This window comes from Pan paniscus, chromosome 9 (assembly GCF_029289425.2).
Source record: "Pan paniscus chromosome 9, NHGRI_mPanPan1-v2.0_pri, whole genome shotgun sequence".
Taxonomy (NCBI): Eukaryota; Metazoa; Chordata; class Mammalia; order Primates; family Hominidae; genus Pan; species Pan paniscus.
Genome location: NC_073258.2, coordinates 78,627,316 through 78,642,811, shown reverse-complemented (window position 1 = coordinate 78,642,811; position 15,496 = coordinate 78,627,316). Strand labels below are relative to the sequence as shown.

Genomic DNA, 15,496 nt, shown 5'->3' with positions numbered 1-15,496 from the left:
TGTGAGGTAATACATATGTTAACTAGCTTGATCTAGCCATTCTACACTGTATTTATATTTCAAAACATCATTTTGTGTGCCATATATACAATTTTTACTTGTCAACAATTTTTTTTTTAATTTAAAAAAGTGAGATTAATAGTTATTTTTGGTAAAGAAGAGAATTATTATTAGAAAAGGCATGTATAGCTCTCTTGGGGTAGCTGCTAAATTTCTTTTTCATTTTTGCCTTCTACTGTATTAAGCTATGCATTTGTTTTGTGTGGTTTTCTTTGCTATACTTAATCATTAAAAAATTCTTGATACCTTTGTCAAGTAAGTACCATGAAATTTTAAAGTAAGTTATAAAAGAATTGTCACTGGTCAGGTGCAGTGGCTCATGCCTGTAATCCCAGCACTTTGGGATTAGCCTGGCGTGATGACTCTTGCTTATAGTCCCAGTTACTCAGGAGGCTTAGGCAGGAGGGTTGCTTGAGCTCAGAAGTTTGAGGTTATAGTGAGGTATGATCATACCAGTGCACTCTAGCCTGGGTGACAGAGCAAGACATTGTCTCTAAAAATAAAAAAAAATTAAAAAAAAAAAAGAATTGGCACAAATTCAGATCCCTTTATCATACAGCAAAATGGTGCAGGCAGCTTGCATAAAATTTTCCATTATGTGCATCTTGATAGTATCAAATGATAATTTCAGTATTTGAACCCATTTTGGAAACTGTTAAGTCTGTTGACATTTTCAAAATCGTGAAAGTTTCTTTGGCAAACAAAACTTCAGTTGCAGACATATACTCTTAGACACAGGTGATATTTCACCTGTCATATTTCACTCATTTCAGTCAACAAATATTTATTGAGTATATGCAATTTGTCATGCACTATCTTCAGTATTGTGAATGTAGCCATGAACAAAAGCAGTCAAATTTTTCCCATGATGGAGGTTACATGTCATAATTATCAAACAATAAACAAGATTAGTAAATAAAATATATAGTATAGATGGTGGTAAGGAGGTATGGAAGGAAAATAATTTGGGGAAGAGAGTGGGGCATGATTTTAGATTGAGTTGCTAGAAAATGACTCATGGAAGAGTTGGTACTTGAGTAGAGTCCTAAAGGATCTGAGAGAGCAAGCCATGCAAATACCAGAGAAAAAGGATTTTTATGCTGACAAAAACAGTCAGGACCCTGAGGTGGCACAACCCTGCTTACTTACTATGTTAGAGCAAAGATTGACTGACCAGGGTTTATCTTCCAAATCTGGCCTGTGCCACCTGTTTTATTAATCAAATTTTATTTATTCATTTAATATTTGATTGTCAATGACTCCTTTTTCACTACAATGGTAGACTTGAGTAGTGACAGACTTCATGGCTTGGGAAGCTAATAATATTACTGTGACCCTTTATAGAAAGTTTGCTGGTCTGTTTCATAGAAAAAGCAAGGTTAGCAATATAGCTGAAGCAGAATGAGTGGGGACTATTTGTAACAGGGGAGGAAAAAGGTCAGGCAGGTAAGGCTCTGAAAGAGGGGGGAGAGGGACATGCCAATTGTGCAGGGCCTTGTGCTTTATTGACAATTTTGGTTTTCAATCTGAATAAAATGGGATGGCCTTGAAGAGCTTTTATAATTAGTTCTCTTGCAATAATCCTTTATTCTTGTTTCTGTCTTGATTCACTTGAATCTGTTGTCAATACTACAGCTAGTGAGAGCTCATTAAAACAAGTGAGATGATGAAACTTTGATTAAAACTCTTTCTGAGTGGGCTAGAGGATATGAAATGCAAAGCATTAATGGAAGGATTGGCCTTAGCTTAAAATAGACATCACTGGCTTTTTTTGATTTGGGGGATTTTTTGAGGACAGAGTTTCACTTTGTTGTCCAGACTGGAGTGCACTGGCGTGGTCATGGCTCACTGCAGGCTCAGCTTCCCTGGGCTCAGGCAAGCCTCCGACCTCAGCCTCTAGTATAGCTGGAACTACAGGGAACTACAGGTGTGCACCACCATGCCTGACGAATTTTTCTATATTTGGTCGAGACGGGTTTTATTATGTTGCCCAGGCTGGTCTCAAACTCCTGGGCTCAAATGATCTGCCCACTTTGGCCTACCAAAGTGCTGGGATTACAGGCATGAGCCAACATGCCTGGCCAAGAGTACCTTTTCTGAAGTGCAGATCTGATCCTGTCACTCCACTCCCTGCATTAAACACACTGGGTTTCTTACTTATCTAGTTAAAAAGATATTACATGTTCACTATAGAAAACTTGGGAAAGTGTAAAGCAAAAAATAAAAATTAGTTGTTATCCTATTATCAAGATGCAACAATACTGTTAACATTGTGTTCTGTTTCTTTCTAGTCATTATTCTAGGCGTGGTTACAGATTTATTGGCTTATTTATGTGAATTAGGATTACATGAAAAATGAGTTTTATTTTCTACTTTTTGCACTTAACATGCTACATGATAGTTTCACTGTCTTTGAAAAATTATTTAATGAGGTTTCCAAGTGTAAAGCAGGCACTCAGTAAATATTTATTGAATAGTTATTGAATGGTTTTACCTAATTTATGCTAATACTACCAGTGTATGAGCATAATTCCTTCTGCCATATCTAGAAGCCTTGAACATTATGACTAAATAAAAACTTTGCTGGTTGGTTAAATTAAAAATCTCACTGCTTTTTGAATTTTAATTTCTTTGATTACTAGTGGAGTTTGAACATTTCAGCCTCTGCATTGTTGGTTGACATCCATGGCTAATTTTGTTTTGGGATCTTTAGTTTTAGCTTATATTTTAAATGGTCTTTTAAGTAAATGCATTTATTAATCCTTCTTCAATGCAGTATACCTTAGCATCTGTTAAATGTATCATGTCCTTGCCCAAATCTCACTTTGTAGGTTGGTGAAATATGCTTCATAGAATTCTTAATTAAATATTGCTTTACAGTCTACATAAGACTTCCTGTTAGTAAAAGCTACCTCATGAAAAGTATTGATGTTATTTGCCAACATTTAGACTAGTGTTTGTTACCGTTTCAGTTATTCAATTTAGTCAGCACATGTTTGAGTGTCTTACTGCAGGTGAATAATCCATGATTCTGCCCCGGAGTAGTTCATAAGACTGGTAGGATACATAGATTTGTAAATAAATAATTATAATTCTGGGCAGTAAGTGCTGCTATAGAAGTCTCTATAAAGCAATGTGCAAACACAAGAAAAGGAGCCGTTAATTCCTTATAGGGAAAGGATCAGATAAAATTATAAAATGGAGTGATATTGTAACTGGGCTTGAGGAAGGTAAGATCTTGCCTATAATATAATAATATTGGCAAACATTGAGTGCTTGCCTGGTATTACTCTTCTGAAGGCCTTATATGTAGTATTGTATGCAATCATTGGCAACCCAGGAGATTGTGCCTGTTATTTTAGTTGTTTTACAAATTAGGAAAGTGGGTGGAGGGTGGGAGGAGGGTCAGGATCAAAAAACTACATATCAGATACTATGTTTATTATTGCCTGGATGACAAAATAATCTGTATGTCACTCATGATACGCAATTTACCCGTATAACAAACCTGCGCACGTACCCTTGAACCTAAAGTAAAAGTTAAAAAAATTAGGAAAGTGAGGAATCTTAAAAGGTACAAAATAGCAATTGCTTACTAGGCAGAGTTAACAGAGTAAAACAAAAAAGTGATGGCAGCTTTGGGAAACTGAATTTTCCGATGCGGCTGAAGTTTCTGGTAAAAAGATAGGGCCAAATAATTAATAATAGCTCCCAAGTACTGTGTAAAAGTACTTTGCATGCTTCATTTTCAAAAAGTCCCCTAAGATAAAAAGAAAAAAAAATCCTCACAGCTCCTCCTTGAGGTATAGATGTTTATGTTTCAGTTTTAAAGAGCTTAGAGTCTAAAGAAACTTAGAAAGTTTCAAGTAATTTTCTAAAGGTCCCACAGCTGGCCAAGGTGGAGGTGACACAAGAGCATTAAGGTTTGTCTGACTCTTTGAGAGTCTTAATTTTTTTTTTTTTTTTTTTTTGGAGACAGAGTCTCACTCTGTCGCCAGGCTGGAGTGCGTGGGGCAATCTCAGCTCACTGCAGCCTCTGCCTCCCAGGTTCAAGCCATTCTCCTGCCTCAGCCTCCCGAGTAGCTGGGACTACAGGCTCACACAACCCCACCCTGCTAATTTTGTATCTTTAGTAGAGACAGGGTTTCACCGTGTTGACCTTTGTGATCTGCACACCTTAGCCTCCCAAAGTGCTGGGATTACAGGCGTAAGCCACTGCACCTGGCTGAGAGTCTTAATTTTTAATGAAATAGTTCAAATAAAAAATAGTATAAAACACTTGTATATCCAACATTTTATTTGTGTGGTGGGTTTTTTTGTTGGTTTGTTGGGTTTTTTTGTTTTTTTGGGTTTTTTTTGAGACAGGGTCTTGCTTTGTCACACCAACAAGAGTGTAGTGAGTCATAGCTCACTACAGCCTTGACTTCCTGGGCTCAAGCAATCCTCCCACGTAGCTGGGACCACAGCTCCTTCTCCAGGTATTGTGTATAGAATCTGGACCCAAAGAAGGGAAAAGGGCAAAAGACATCAGTCAGCTGACTCCCTTCTCACCCACGACTTCCTCATGCATGTCATTGGTCATAACTGGATCACATGACTCACAGCTTTAAGGTGTTTGAGGAGGCAAGTGCCTTCCTGAACAAAATAAGTTCTGTTTGTAAGAAAGAAGAGGAGAATAGATAATCGGCAGGCAACTCAGTGTCTTCTACTGTTAACTTATATAGAATATTCAATGTATCATTACAGAGTGATTCTGCTAGGGGTAGTGGAGAAAGCACATAATAAGTGATCAATAAATATTTGTTGAGTAAATGAATGAATCACCTTTAAAAACCCACAGTAGCTACCACTTCTCTTGAGTCACCTCATTTGTGAAGAAATGTGATGCTGTGTTTCAATTTTTGGAGTGAATTTTTCCTTTGGTCACTTCAAATTTTATGCCTTTTAAACTCATTTATGTGCTCTTTTACAACTTTCTTTTGACAAACTTTGGGAAAATGCTTGTGTAACTGACCTTTTTACTAATTATTATAGTGCTTAAAGGTTCATATTCTGTCCTAGTTCTTCCTTTCTCTACACTATTTTGGAAACATATTTATTTAATTTAGAGGAGCTAGAATATTAATTGTTGTCATTTTTTTCTCTTAAAAGAACCAAGCCGGCCGGGCGTGGTGGCTCACACCTGTAATCCCAGTATTTTGGGAGGCCAAGGTGGGCGGATCACCTGCAGTCAGGAGTTCGAGACCCGCCTGACCAACATAGAGAAACCCCCTCTCTACTAAATATACAAAATTAGCTGGGCGTAGTGGTGCATGCCTGTAATCCCAGCTACTCGGGAGGCTGAGGCAAGAGAATCGCTTGAACCCAGGAGGCGGAGGTTGTGGTGAGCCAAGATCACGCCATTGCACTCCAGCCTGGGCAACAAGAGCGAAACTTCGTCTCAAAAAAAAAAAAAAAAAAAACCAAGCCAAACACACAAAAAACCAAAGAATTTAACATTTTTAGAATAAAAGAAATATGACACCAGTGAAGAATAATAGTTGAGATTATTTAGTCCAGCTGCTTTATTTATAGATGAAGAAAGATCAGTGAGTTTGTGACACACCCAAAGATGCATCACTAGCTAAATTAGTGTTAGTGAACCTGGGAATCTTGAACCTAATGTCATTTCTTGTTTTATTTTGCTGTGTTGTTACTGAAACCAAGATCAGTTACCTTCGAATGAAAACATGGAGAAATCTGAAGAAACTGAGAAACTTAATTTTACGTTGGATCAGGGTCATGATGAAATCTTTAGATACTTTCTGAACCATAGAATAGGGATAAAAAATATTAACTTGTGTTTAGCCACACTTAGTATTGGGTTGAAGGTTTTTTTGTTTTGTTTGTTTGTTTCTTTTTTTTGAGACAGGATCTCACTCTGTCACCCAGGCTGGAATGTACCCAGGCTGGAATGTGGTGGCATGATCAGGGATCAGGGTTAACCTTGAACTCCTGGGCTCCAGTGATCCTTCCACCTCAGCCTACCTAGTAGCTGGAACTACAAGCACACACCACCATGCCCCGGCTACTTTTTGTATTTTTTGTAGAGACAGAGTTTCACCATGCTGTCCAGGCTGGTCTCAAACTCCTGAGCTTAAGCGATCCACCCAACTTGGCCTCCCAAAGTGCTGGGATTAAAGGCGTGAGCCATTGCACATGGCAGTTGAAGTTATTTTTAAAGATAGTAATCAGTATTTTAACTGTTAAACAAGGTGTTCATTTAGTTAAATTTCCTGATACACTAGCTAATCTCAATAAATGAGAATTTATTAAACCTGTTTTATCAGTGGGAAAGAGAAAACATGCAACTTAGGTAATTACTGTCATCTCTGTTTTTTTCTTACCTTATTTATGCTGTAGGACTATTTTATATTTTGAATTTTTGAAATTTTGTTTTACTCTCATCTCTTGAAATATTTTAGCAGCGTTCCCTATGGCACTGACTTTGTAAAGAAGGAAGAAATACTGATTACAGTTGCTTAACTCTCAGACACTGAATGGTTCTAAATGGTTCTTGGCTTTTTTATTTGCAACATCATTGTACATAAAAGAAATGGTGGTTAAATTTTCATTTCAAAAAAACATATCCTGCTTTATCTTCTCACTTTTTTCCATCCCATTATTCCCATGAAGTATATCCTAACTGGTTTATCAACTTGACGAGAATCATTTCAAAATTTTAGGAAAAAAATGTATGTCTCAGTAAAACTTTGTTTAGAATTAGGTTTTTCAGTAGCAAGGATAAGGTGAAGGGATTAAAAATGTACGTAAAATTAGTAGTCAATGAATTCTGGAATGCAGTCTGTATAATCCTATTCAGAGATTATGCTATTTACTGAATATAGCTTTGGTTGTGTTTAAATCTGCACTAGTATTAGGTGCTCCTTAAAAGTTGAAAATATATAGCCAATAAGGTATAAAGAAGAATTGACAGATAAATCTAAACAGTTTCTTTGTATAGTACTAACTTCTGAAATGTTCAGTGGTGGCATTTGATAAAGTAAGTTGTAATATGATCACATTGAGGAATGTTATATAATTATTAAACTCAATTTTTATAAAAGGCATCATTTTATAAAAGTATCATAAGAAAGTGCCAATGTTTCAATGAATAAATTGAGGCAACATGATACCAACTTAGTGAAAAATATACAAGACCAGAAGGAAGTAACCTAAAATATTACTAGTGATTGCCTCTGGGTAATAGGATATGGGCTTTTTGTCTTTCTATATTTTTCATTTTCCCACTGCCGTGTTCCTGGTACCTCAGTGAAATGAAGTGCTCAGTTCTTTTAACAGTTGTCAGTTTTTAAAACAAATATAGTCTTCTGGAAATGTTTTAGGTAGCATTTTCAATTTTATGTTTTTAAGCCATCTCTTGAATTTGAATAAATTATTTGAACTGCATAAATATTTGCAATCCGTTGAGAACACCAAAACAAAAAGTAAAAAGCAGAAACCTACATTTTTCTAAATTTTTTTTAATATCTAGAAGTTGTATCTCAAAGTTTTTGTAATTTTCTTCATTGTCAGATTTTATTTTTTACTGTCAAATATCCAATGACAGAGGCCACCTCTTTTAAAATAGAAACTTTAAATGGAAATATACATTATACTAAGTCTTATATTTTATAGCCTTGAAAGTTTCTATTCATGTAATTAAGCTTTTTCTGATTTTTAGAGGAACAGAAAGAAAGTGAAAAGATGAAAAGTGAGGAGCAGCCTATGGATTTAGAAAACCGTTCTACAGCCAATGTTCTAGAAGAGACTACTGTGAAAAAAGAAAAAGAAGATGAAAAGGAACTTGTGAAACTGCCAGTCATAGTGAAGCTAGAAAAACCTTTGCCAGAAAATGAAGAAAAAAAGATTATCAAAGAAGAAAGTGATTCCTTCAAGGAAAATGTCAAACCCATTAAAGTTGAGGTGAAGGAATGTAGAGCAGATCCTAAAGATACCAAAAGTAGCATGGAGAAGCCAGTGGCACAGGAGCCTGAAAGGATCGAATTTGGTGGCAATATTAAATCTTCTCACGAAATTACTGAGAAATCTACTGAAGAAACTGAGAAACTTAAAAATGACCAGCAGGCCAAGATACCACTAAAAAAACGAGAAATTAAACTGAGTGATGATTTTGACAGTCCAGTCAAGGGACCTTTGTGTAAATCAGTTACTCCAACAAAAGAGTTTTTGAAAGATGAAATAAAACAAGAGGAAGAGACTTGTAAAAGGATCTCTACAATCACTGCTTTGGGTCATGAAGGGAAACAGCTGGTAAATGGAGAAGTTAGTGATGAAAGGGTAGCTCCAAATTTTAAGACAGAACCAATAGAGACAAAGTTTTATGAGACAAAGGAAGAGAGCTATAGCCCCTCTAAGGACAGAAATATCATCACGGAGGGAAATGGAACAGAGTCCTTAAATTCTGTCATAACAAGTATGAAAACAGGTGAGCTTGAGAAAGAAACAGCCCCTTTGAGGAAAGATGCAGATAGTTCAATATCAGTCTTAGAGATCCATAGTCAAAAAGCACAAATAGAGGAACCCGATCCTCCAGAAATGGAAACTTCTCTTGAGTCTTCTGAGATGGCAAAAGATCTCTCTTTAAAAACTGCTTTATCTTCCACCGAGTCGTGTACCATGAAAGGTGAAGAGAAGTCTCCCAAAACTAAGAAGGATAAGCGCCCACCAATCCTAGAATGTCTTGAAAAGTTAGAGAAGTCCAAAAAGACTTTTCTTGATAAGGACGCACAAAGATTGAGTCCAATACCAGAAGAAGTTCCAAAGAGTACTCTAGAGTCAGAAAAGCCTGGCTCTCCTGAGGCAGCTGAAACTTCTCCACCATCTAATATCATTGACCACTGTGAGAAACTAGCCTCAGAAAAAGAAGTGGTAGAATGCCAGAGTACAGGTACTGTTGGTGGCCAGTCTGTGAAAAAAGTAGACCTAGAAACCCTAAAAGAGGATTCTGAGTTCACAAAGGTAGAAATGGATAATCTGGACAATGCCCAGACTTCTGGCATAGAGGAGCCTTCTGAGACAAAGGGTTCTATGCAAAAAAGCAAATTCAAATATAAGTTGGTTCCTGAAGAAGAAACCACTGCCTCAGAAAATACAGAGATAACCTCTGAAAGGCAGAAAGAGGGCATCAAATTAACAATCAGGATATCAAGTCGGAAAAAGAAGCCCGATTCTCCCCCCAAAGTTCTAGAACCAGAAAACAAGCAAGAGAAGACAGAAAAGGAAGAGGAGAAAACAAATGTGGGTCGTACTTTAAGAAGATCTCCAAGAATATCTAGACCCACTGCAAAAGTGGCTGAGATCAGAGATCAGAAAGCTGATAAAAAAAGAGGGGAAGGAGAAGATGAGGTGGAAGAAGAGTCAACAGCTTTGCAAAAAACTGACAAAAAGGAAATTTTGAAAAAATCAGAGAAAGATACAAATTCTAAAGTAAGCAAGGTAAAACTTGTCTTAACTTTAATTAAAAATATTTGTCTCTATATATTAATAGGTTTTTTGGTTTTGTCTAAAACTTAGTCATCAAAGACAACTGAAAAAGTATCTTTCTTCCTCTGTCTGAGATACCTTTTCAGACTTTATACTCTTACTTATACTCTATACTCTTGTCATCTTTTAACTTTTTTAAGAAATTAAAAGTAGTATAGGAATATATTCTCCTTGTAAACTATTCAAATAATATCCAACCTGTAGAATTATAGAATGAGAATTCCCCATTGCCACTATTAACAGTTTGGGGATAATTGCCACCATTAACAGTGTGGGGTATAGTATCTTTGCAGTCTTTTTTTTTTTTTTTTTTTTTTTTTTTTTTGGTGAGACAGTCTTGCTCTGTCGCCAGGCTGGAGTGCAATGGCACTATCTCGGCTCACTGCAACCTCTGCCTCCCTGGTTCAAGCGATTCTCTTGCCTCAGTCTCCCAAGTAGCTGGGACTACAGGAGCGTGCCACCACACCCAGCTAATTTTTGTATTTTTAATAGAGGTGGGTTTTCGCCATGTTGGCCAGGATGATCTCGATCTCTTGACCTAGTGATCCGTCCACCTCGGCCTCCCAAAGTGCTGGGATTACAGGCGTGAGCCACCGCGCCTGGCCCTCCAGTCCTTTTTCATGCATTTATGTGGATGTTCATAAATATTTACTTATTTAAAAAAGAAATTGGATCAAATATGTTCATTTTTCTGTGAGTTTTTCACTTAAAGTGTCTCTGAATTCTTCATGTCCGTAGATATAGTATCCCTTTTGCTTGTTAATGGCCACACAGTACTCCATAGTGTGGATATACCTCAGTTTATTTAACCACTCACTTACTGATTGACATTTAGGTTGTTTCCAATTTTTCACTATTACAGGCAATGCTGCATTGAAGATCCTTTTGGACATGAGTGAGTATTTCTTTAGAATAGACTCCTAGAATTGGAATTGCTGGGTCAAGGGACATGTATATTTTAAGTTTTGATAGCTACTTCCACATTGCCCTCCAAAAAGGCTCCATTAATATAGCATCTTATTACCAGTGTATGACAGTGCCTATTTTCCCCATTTTACTCATTAATGTTGGTATTACTCATCATAACTATGACCCTGTTATTTTAAGCAAAATATTTTACAAGTCTTTTGCTAGTCTATGGGAATTTATCATAATCAAAAGTGCTACTTTTCTTTTTAATGTATTTAAACGATCACATCATTCTTCATTGTAAGTGATCCTGTGTTCCCTGAGATACTGAATTTTTAATGTTTTTTTTAAGTTTCCTCTTTTGTTGTTAGACTTACTTTGTTCTTTGCTGACGACCTATAGTGTAGGAATAAACTAAAACACAAGTTAAAAGAGTATAAAACTACGCAATAAAAAGCTGTTAGTCACATTATAAATTTGCTCTCTGAATGTATATATTTTTACATTTGTCAGGATTTTTATATGCAGTTCTGGCTTATTTAAAATTTAAAATTTATCTCTAATACAGGATTTAAAATTTTTACATAAAAATATGTGAGAATATAGTCATCATTCTCTTACAAAGTATTTAAAATGTGCATGACCTTTGACCCAGAATCCTCTTCAAGGAATTTATCCTAACCACAGAGATGTGTGTAAAAATATTTGTAAAGATACAGTACATTGTTGACGAAAGTGAAAAACATGGGAAACAACTACCTAAATGTCTAGTAGAGGATTAGATAAAAACAGTTATGTAATGGCATTTATAGTAATGTTAGGAGAATGTGACTAGGAAAAATATAAGACCAAATGTTCATTATAATTCGGTTTTAAGAAAAAAGTAAACAAAAATGTAGAAAAAATAGTGGAAATATATACCAAAATTTAACCATAGCTATATCTGATGATGAGACTATAATAATTTTCTCCCCTTTTTTTGGTATATTGGCTGAATATTATTATACAATGGACATGTGATCAGGAGATTTTTAAAAGACATTCTTATATCAAATTATCCCAATTTTTTTAATTTTATACAAGGTAAAACCCAAAGGCAAAGTTCGATGGACTGGTTCTCGGACACGTGGCAGATGGAAATATTCCAGCAATGATGAAAGTGAAGGGTCTGGCAGTGAAAAATCATCTGCAGCTTCAGAAGAGGAAGAAGAAAAGGAAAGTGAAGAAGCCATCCTAGCAGATGATGATGAACCGTGCAAAAAATGTGGCCTTCCAAACCATCCTGAGCTAGTATGTACCTGATGTAAATGAACAATACTCATATTACAGACATGGTGAGGTTGTCTGGAGCAGCCTAACTCTTCTGGGTTTTATCATTATTTGAATTTCTTAATGATAACTTGTATGCTACAGAGTAAACCTTTATTTCTGTTTCTCATATAACCTAATTGTAGGAAGGCCAATTGTCAAGATGCTACTTTCATTCTACTTGGCTTGTATATTGATATTTCCTCTACATAATAATACACCTCAATCTCTTCTCACAGATTGATGAATGTATTCAAGTATTTTTAGTTTGTTCTTTTTAAGTGTTTCTTCTTTCCCTTTAAATTACTTAATAATGGCATTTCTGCCTGGCATGGTGGCCACATGCCTACTGGTAGTTCCAGCTAGTAGTTCCAGCTACTCAGGTGGCTGAGGTAGGAGGATTTGAGCCCAGTAATTCAAATGCAGCCTGGGCAGCATAGCAAGACCCTGTCTCATGGATGGCTGGATAGATAAATAGGTAAGATAAATAGGTAACTTTATAATGATATTTTTGAAGTGCCAGCTTTAAGTAAATTAGGCCTGAAGGCCTTACTGCCTTCCTGTAAAAACATGTAAGTCAAGTAATAATGTAGTAGGGCTTTAAATTTTTTTTAATGGCAAAAGAGTGGCATTGGAATGTTTCTAAAACAAATGGTAAATGCTTGAGGTGATGGATACCCTAGTTACCCCATGTGATTATTACACATTAGATGCCTTTATTAAAACATCACATGTACCCTATAAATATATACACCTGCTATATACCGACTACAATTTTTTTAACATAAAAAAATTTTTTTTAATTTATAGGAGAATAAATTGTAGACCAGATATATTCCAAAAAGAATAGTACCACTTTTATAGGGAGCTTTCTTCCCCAGGAAGTAAGTTCTTCAAAGGTTGCCTGAATCAGGAGAATCAATATCTAATCTATTATATATATAATATATATATATTATATATAAATATATTTTATATAATATATTTATATATATATAATTTGCAGTTCATAAGTGAGTCTGTTGAGGAAATAGCCTTGTTATACCTAATTCTATGCACCTGTGCTGTTCTTTTGAATAGATTTCACTTTAAAGGCAAACTCCAGCTATTAAGTAGAAGAAAATGTAAAGAAAGATGTTTCTACCTGAGTAGAATTGTGTGGACCAGAAACATTTGAGATCCTCTAAAGTTTGGAAAATTCCTAAGAAGTGGTTCTCCAGCCTCTTTTTTCCTGCAAAGCATTATGATGTGATGGGAAAAGCATAGGGCCAGACAGCATGAATTCAGATCCTACTTATCAGGATACTACTTATCAGGAGCTATCTTCTCTGTATTTTGATTTCTTTATTGTAAGGTGGGACTCACGCCACATACTTCTGAGGGGCGTTTTTAACAGCTCATGTAAAGTTGCCTAGCACAGTTTCTGATCTATATTATGTGCTGGGTTAAAGTTAATTCTGGTTTACTTACTCTTTTCTTTCTTACTGTTAATATCATATCTGGAAACTAAATGTATTATCAATGAAATTTATCATAACCCAGTAGTTTTTAAAGGCTCAAGTAAAAGATAGAACCAGAGAATGACTTGAGCTCTGAGAAGAATAGATGTTGAAATTATGCTGAGAAGATCCCTCTAAGCATTTTATGATCATCAAGGCTATGCAAGTTAAGTCAATATTTTTATACAGATAAAGGCCAAGAGGACATTTGAGATAGTAGTCTTTTCTGCCTTCTAAATCAAGAAAAAAAAGCATCACTTGTGTTCTCTCCTTACCATTTTCTAATGTCCCTTTAAACTAAAAGAGGGCATTTTACCTAAGGCAGCAAAGGCTGCTGTAATGAACTGATGTGAAGAAATGAGAAATAAAATGGGGTAAGCAGAAATTATATTGTGAATGACATTGGAAACTGAAGATCCCAAATATGGTAGATTCTTATGCCAAGTGCTTAAGGATAATCCTCAAGTCAGAATACCAAGCAGCTATTATATGTTAAATCGTAAGAATATGCTGCTGAGCTAGAAAGGCATGGTCCTTGTCTTAATTGAGCTTTAACAGCAGAAAAGCAATAAATGTATAAATGAATATAGAACTCTAAGGGATTTTCCAGATGTTTTAGTCAAAATAAATGGATTATCACCTGAGGCTTGGAAATCTTACATGGTAATATTTATTTAGTGAGACTTTGCCTTTACTGCAGAGTAGAAGCAATCTTCCCTTTAGAAATAAATTCTGAAAGTTTACCTGTAATTTTGATATTTGAAATTTAGGTTACGTTTTATAGAAACTGTGATAAATTGATTAGGTGGCCAGGTTAGTCCACATGTGCCTATGTAATCAACTATATACCGGAAGTATAATACTAATGTAAGTAAGTACCAAACCCTGGGTATTGCGAGCAAGTGGTGATGCATTGTAATGGTGTGCCTCCTCCCACCCCCATGGTACAGGTTAGGATTGCAGAAACTTCATCTATACTAGGGTTGAGCAAATAAATAAAGTGTAAATAATAGGAGCCATGATGAACCCTATGATGGTAGATTAGAACTGGAGATACTAGCATGAACTCCATGTTTATTTTAATATAGGCACAGAAAGATATATGTGTATACATATCCATACATATATATCTTAGCGCTGTCCTCTGAGAGAGATTAAAAGTAGTTGCCAGTAGCAGTGAGCTTTCAGAGCATCCAGATCTTGGTTTCTAAGTACCATTATCCAGTAAAGGAGCTAGGGCTTCTTGAAGAAAGGGTTGGTTCTAAGGCTTGGGCAGGGAAAATACAAGATGTTCCTGAAACATCCTGTTGTGCCAGAAAGTAAGGAAGTACTTAAAAAAAAAAATGCAGGCAAGTCCTAAGGACACAAGAGACAACCTGAAAGAGCTTCCATTGTGTCCATGGCTGGAACAGTTCCAACAACAAATTAAATAATGATAGCTTTGGATTGTAACCCAAAGAATAAAATAATCATTAATTCATATTGATATAAATAATTGAATAAACAAATGTGGGGAAGAAGAGACTTATTTTCCTTACAGAATAATTCCTAATAACATATGTAGAAGGTATAAGGGAGATAGAAAATCACCATCAGAACACCACAGTAACAATCGTTGCAAGCAAAATCCCCAGCGAATGCTAAAACTAGTGAGCAGAACTTTAAGGAGAGAGAAGATATTGGCATAGCTTCAGTGCATCTCCCCCAAGGTATTTATTGATTTATTACTATTGAGATTTTAATATATATCCACAAATTATTTGATACTCATACTTCTTGAAAACTTAATTCCCTTACCCTTGAGTGTGGGTTGCACTTATCATGAGAATAGAGTACGGAAGGTGACCTTAGAGTGGATAAAACCAACAGATGTACTTTAACCAAGTGACCAAAGTTAATAACAGCAGTAGTAAGTCATTGATAACATGTATCCCCTGATACAATGCAGTGAGCAGGGCATTTCCCCTCTGTGGGCTCTTCTCCAAAACCCAGAACCCCAGTCTAATCATGAGTAAACATCAAACAAACTCAAATTTCAGGACAGTCTACCAAAAATATCTGACTAATATAGTACTCTTCAAACTGTCGGTCAGGGAAGACAAAGAAGGACCAAGAAACGGTTACATACTGGGGATACTAACAAAACATAACTGAATGTAGAGGGACATGCAAGA

The 15,496-nt window shown here is 35.9% G+C and overlaps 1 protein-coding gene across 2 annotated transcripts in view; it reads left to right on the top strand.

The window, feature by feature from the left end:
* The window catches only part of RSF1 (remodeling and spacing factor 1), a 160,925-nt gene that overhangs the window by 110,832 nt on the left and 34,597 nt on the right, over positions 1 to 15,496 (top strand). The window contains exons 6-7 of one of the 2 annotated variants that reach the window (XM_008960238.4): positions 7,784 to 9,549; positions 11,599 to 11,805. In XM_008960238.4, coding sequence (XP_008958486.1) covers positions 7,784 to 9,549; positions 11,599 to 11,805 — 1,973 coding nt within the window. Of the gene's footprint in view, positions 1 to 7,783; positions 9,559 to 11,598; positions 11,806 to 15,496 lie in introns of both variants that reach the window. The other variant, XM_003808137.5, reaches the window with a different exon arrangement.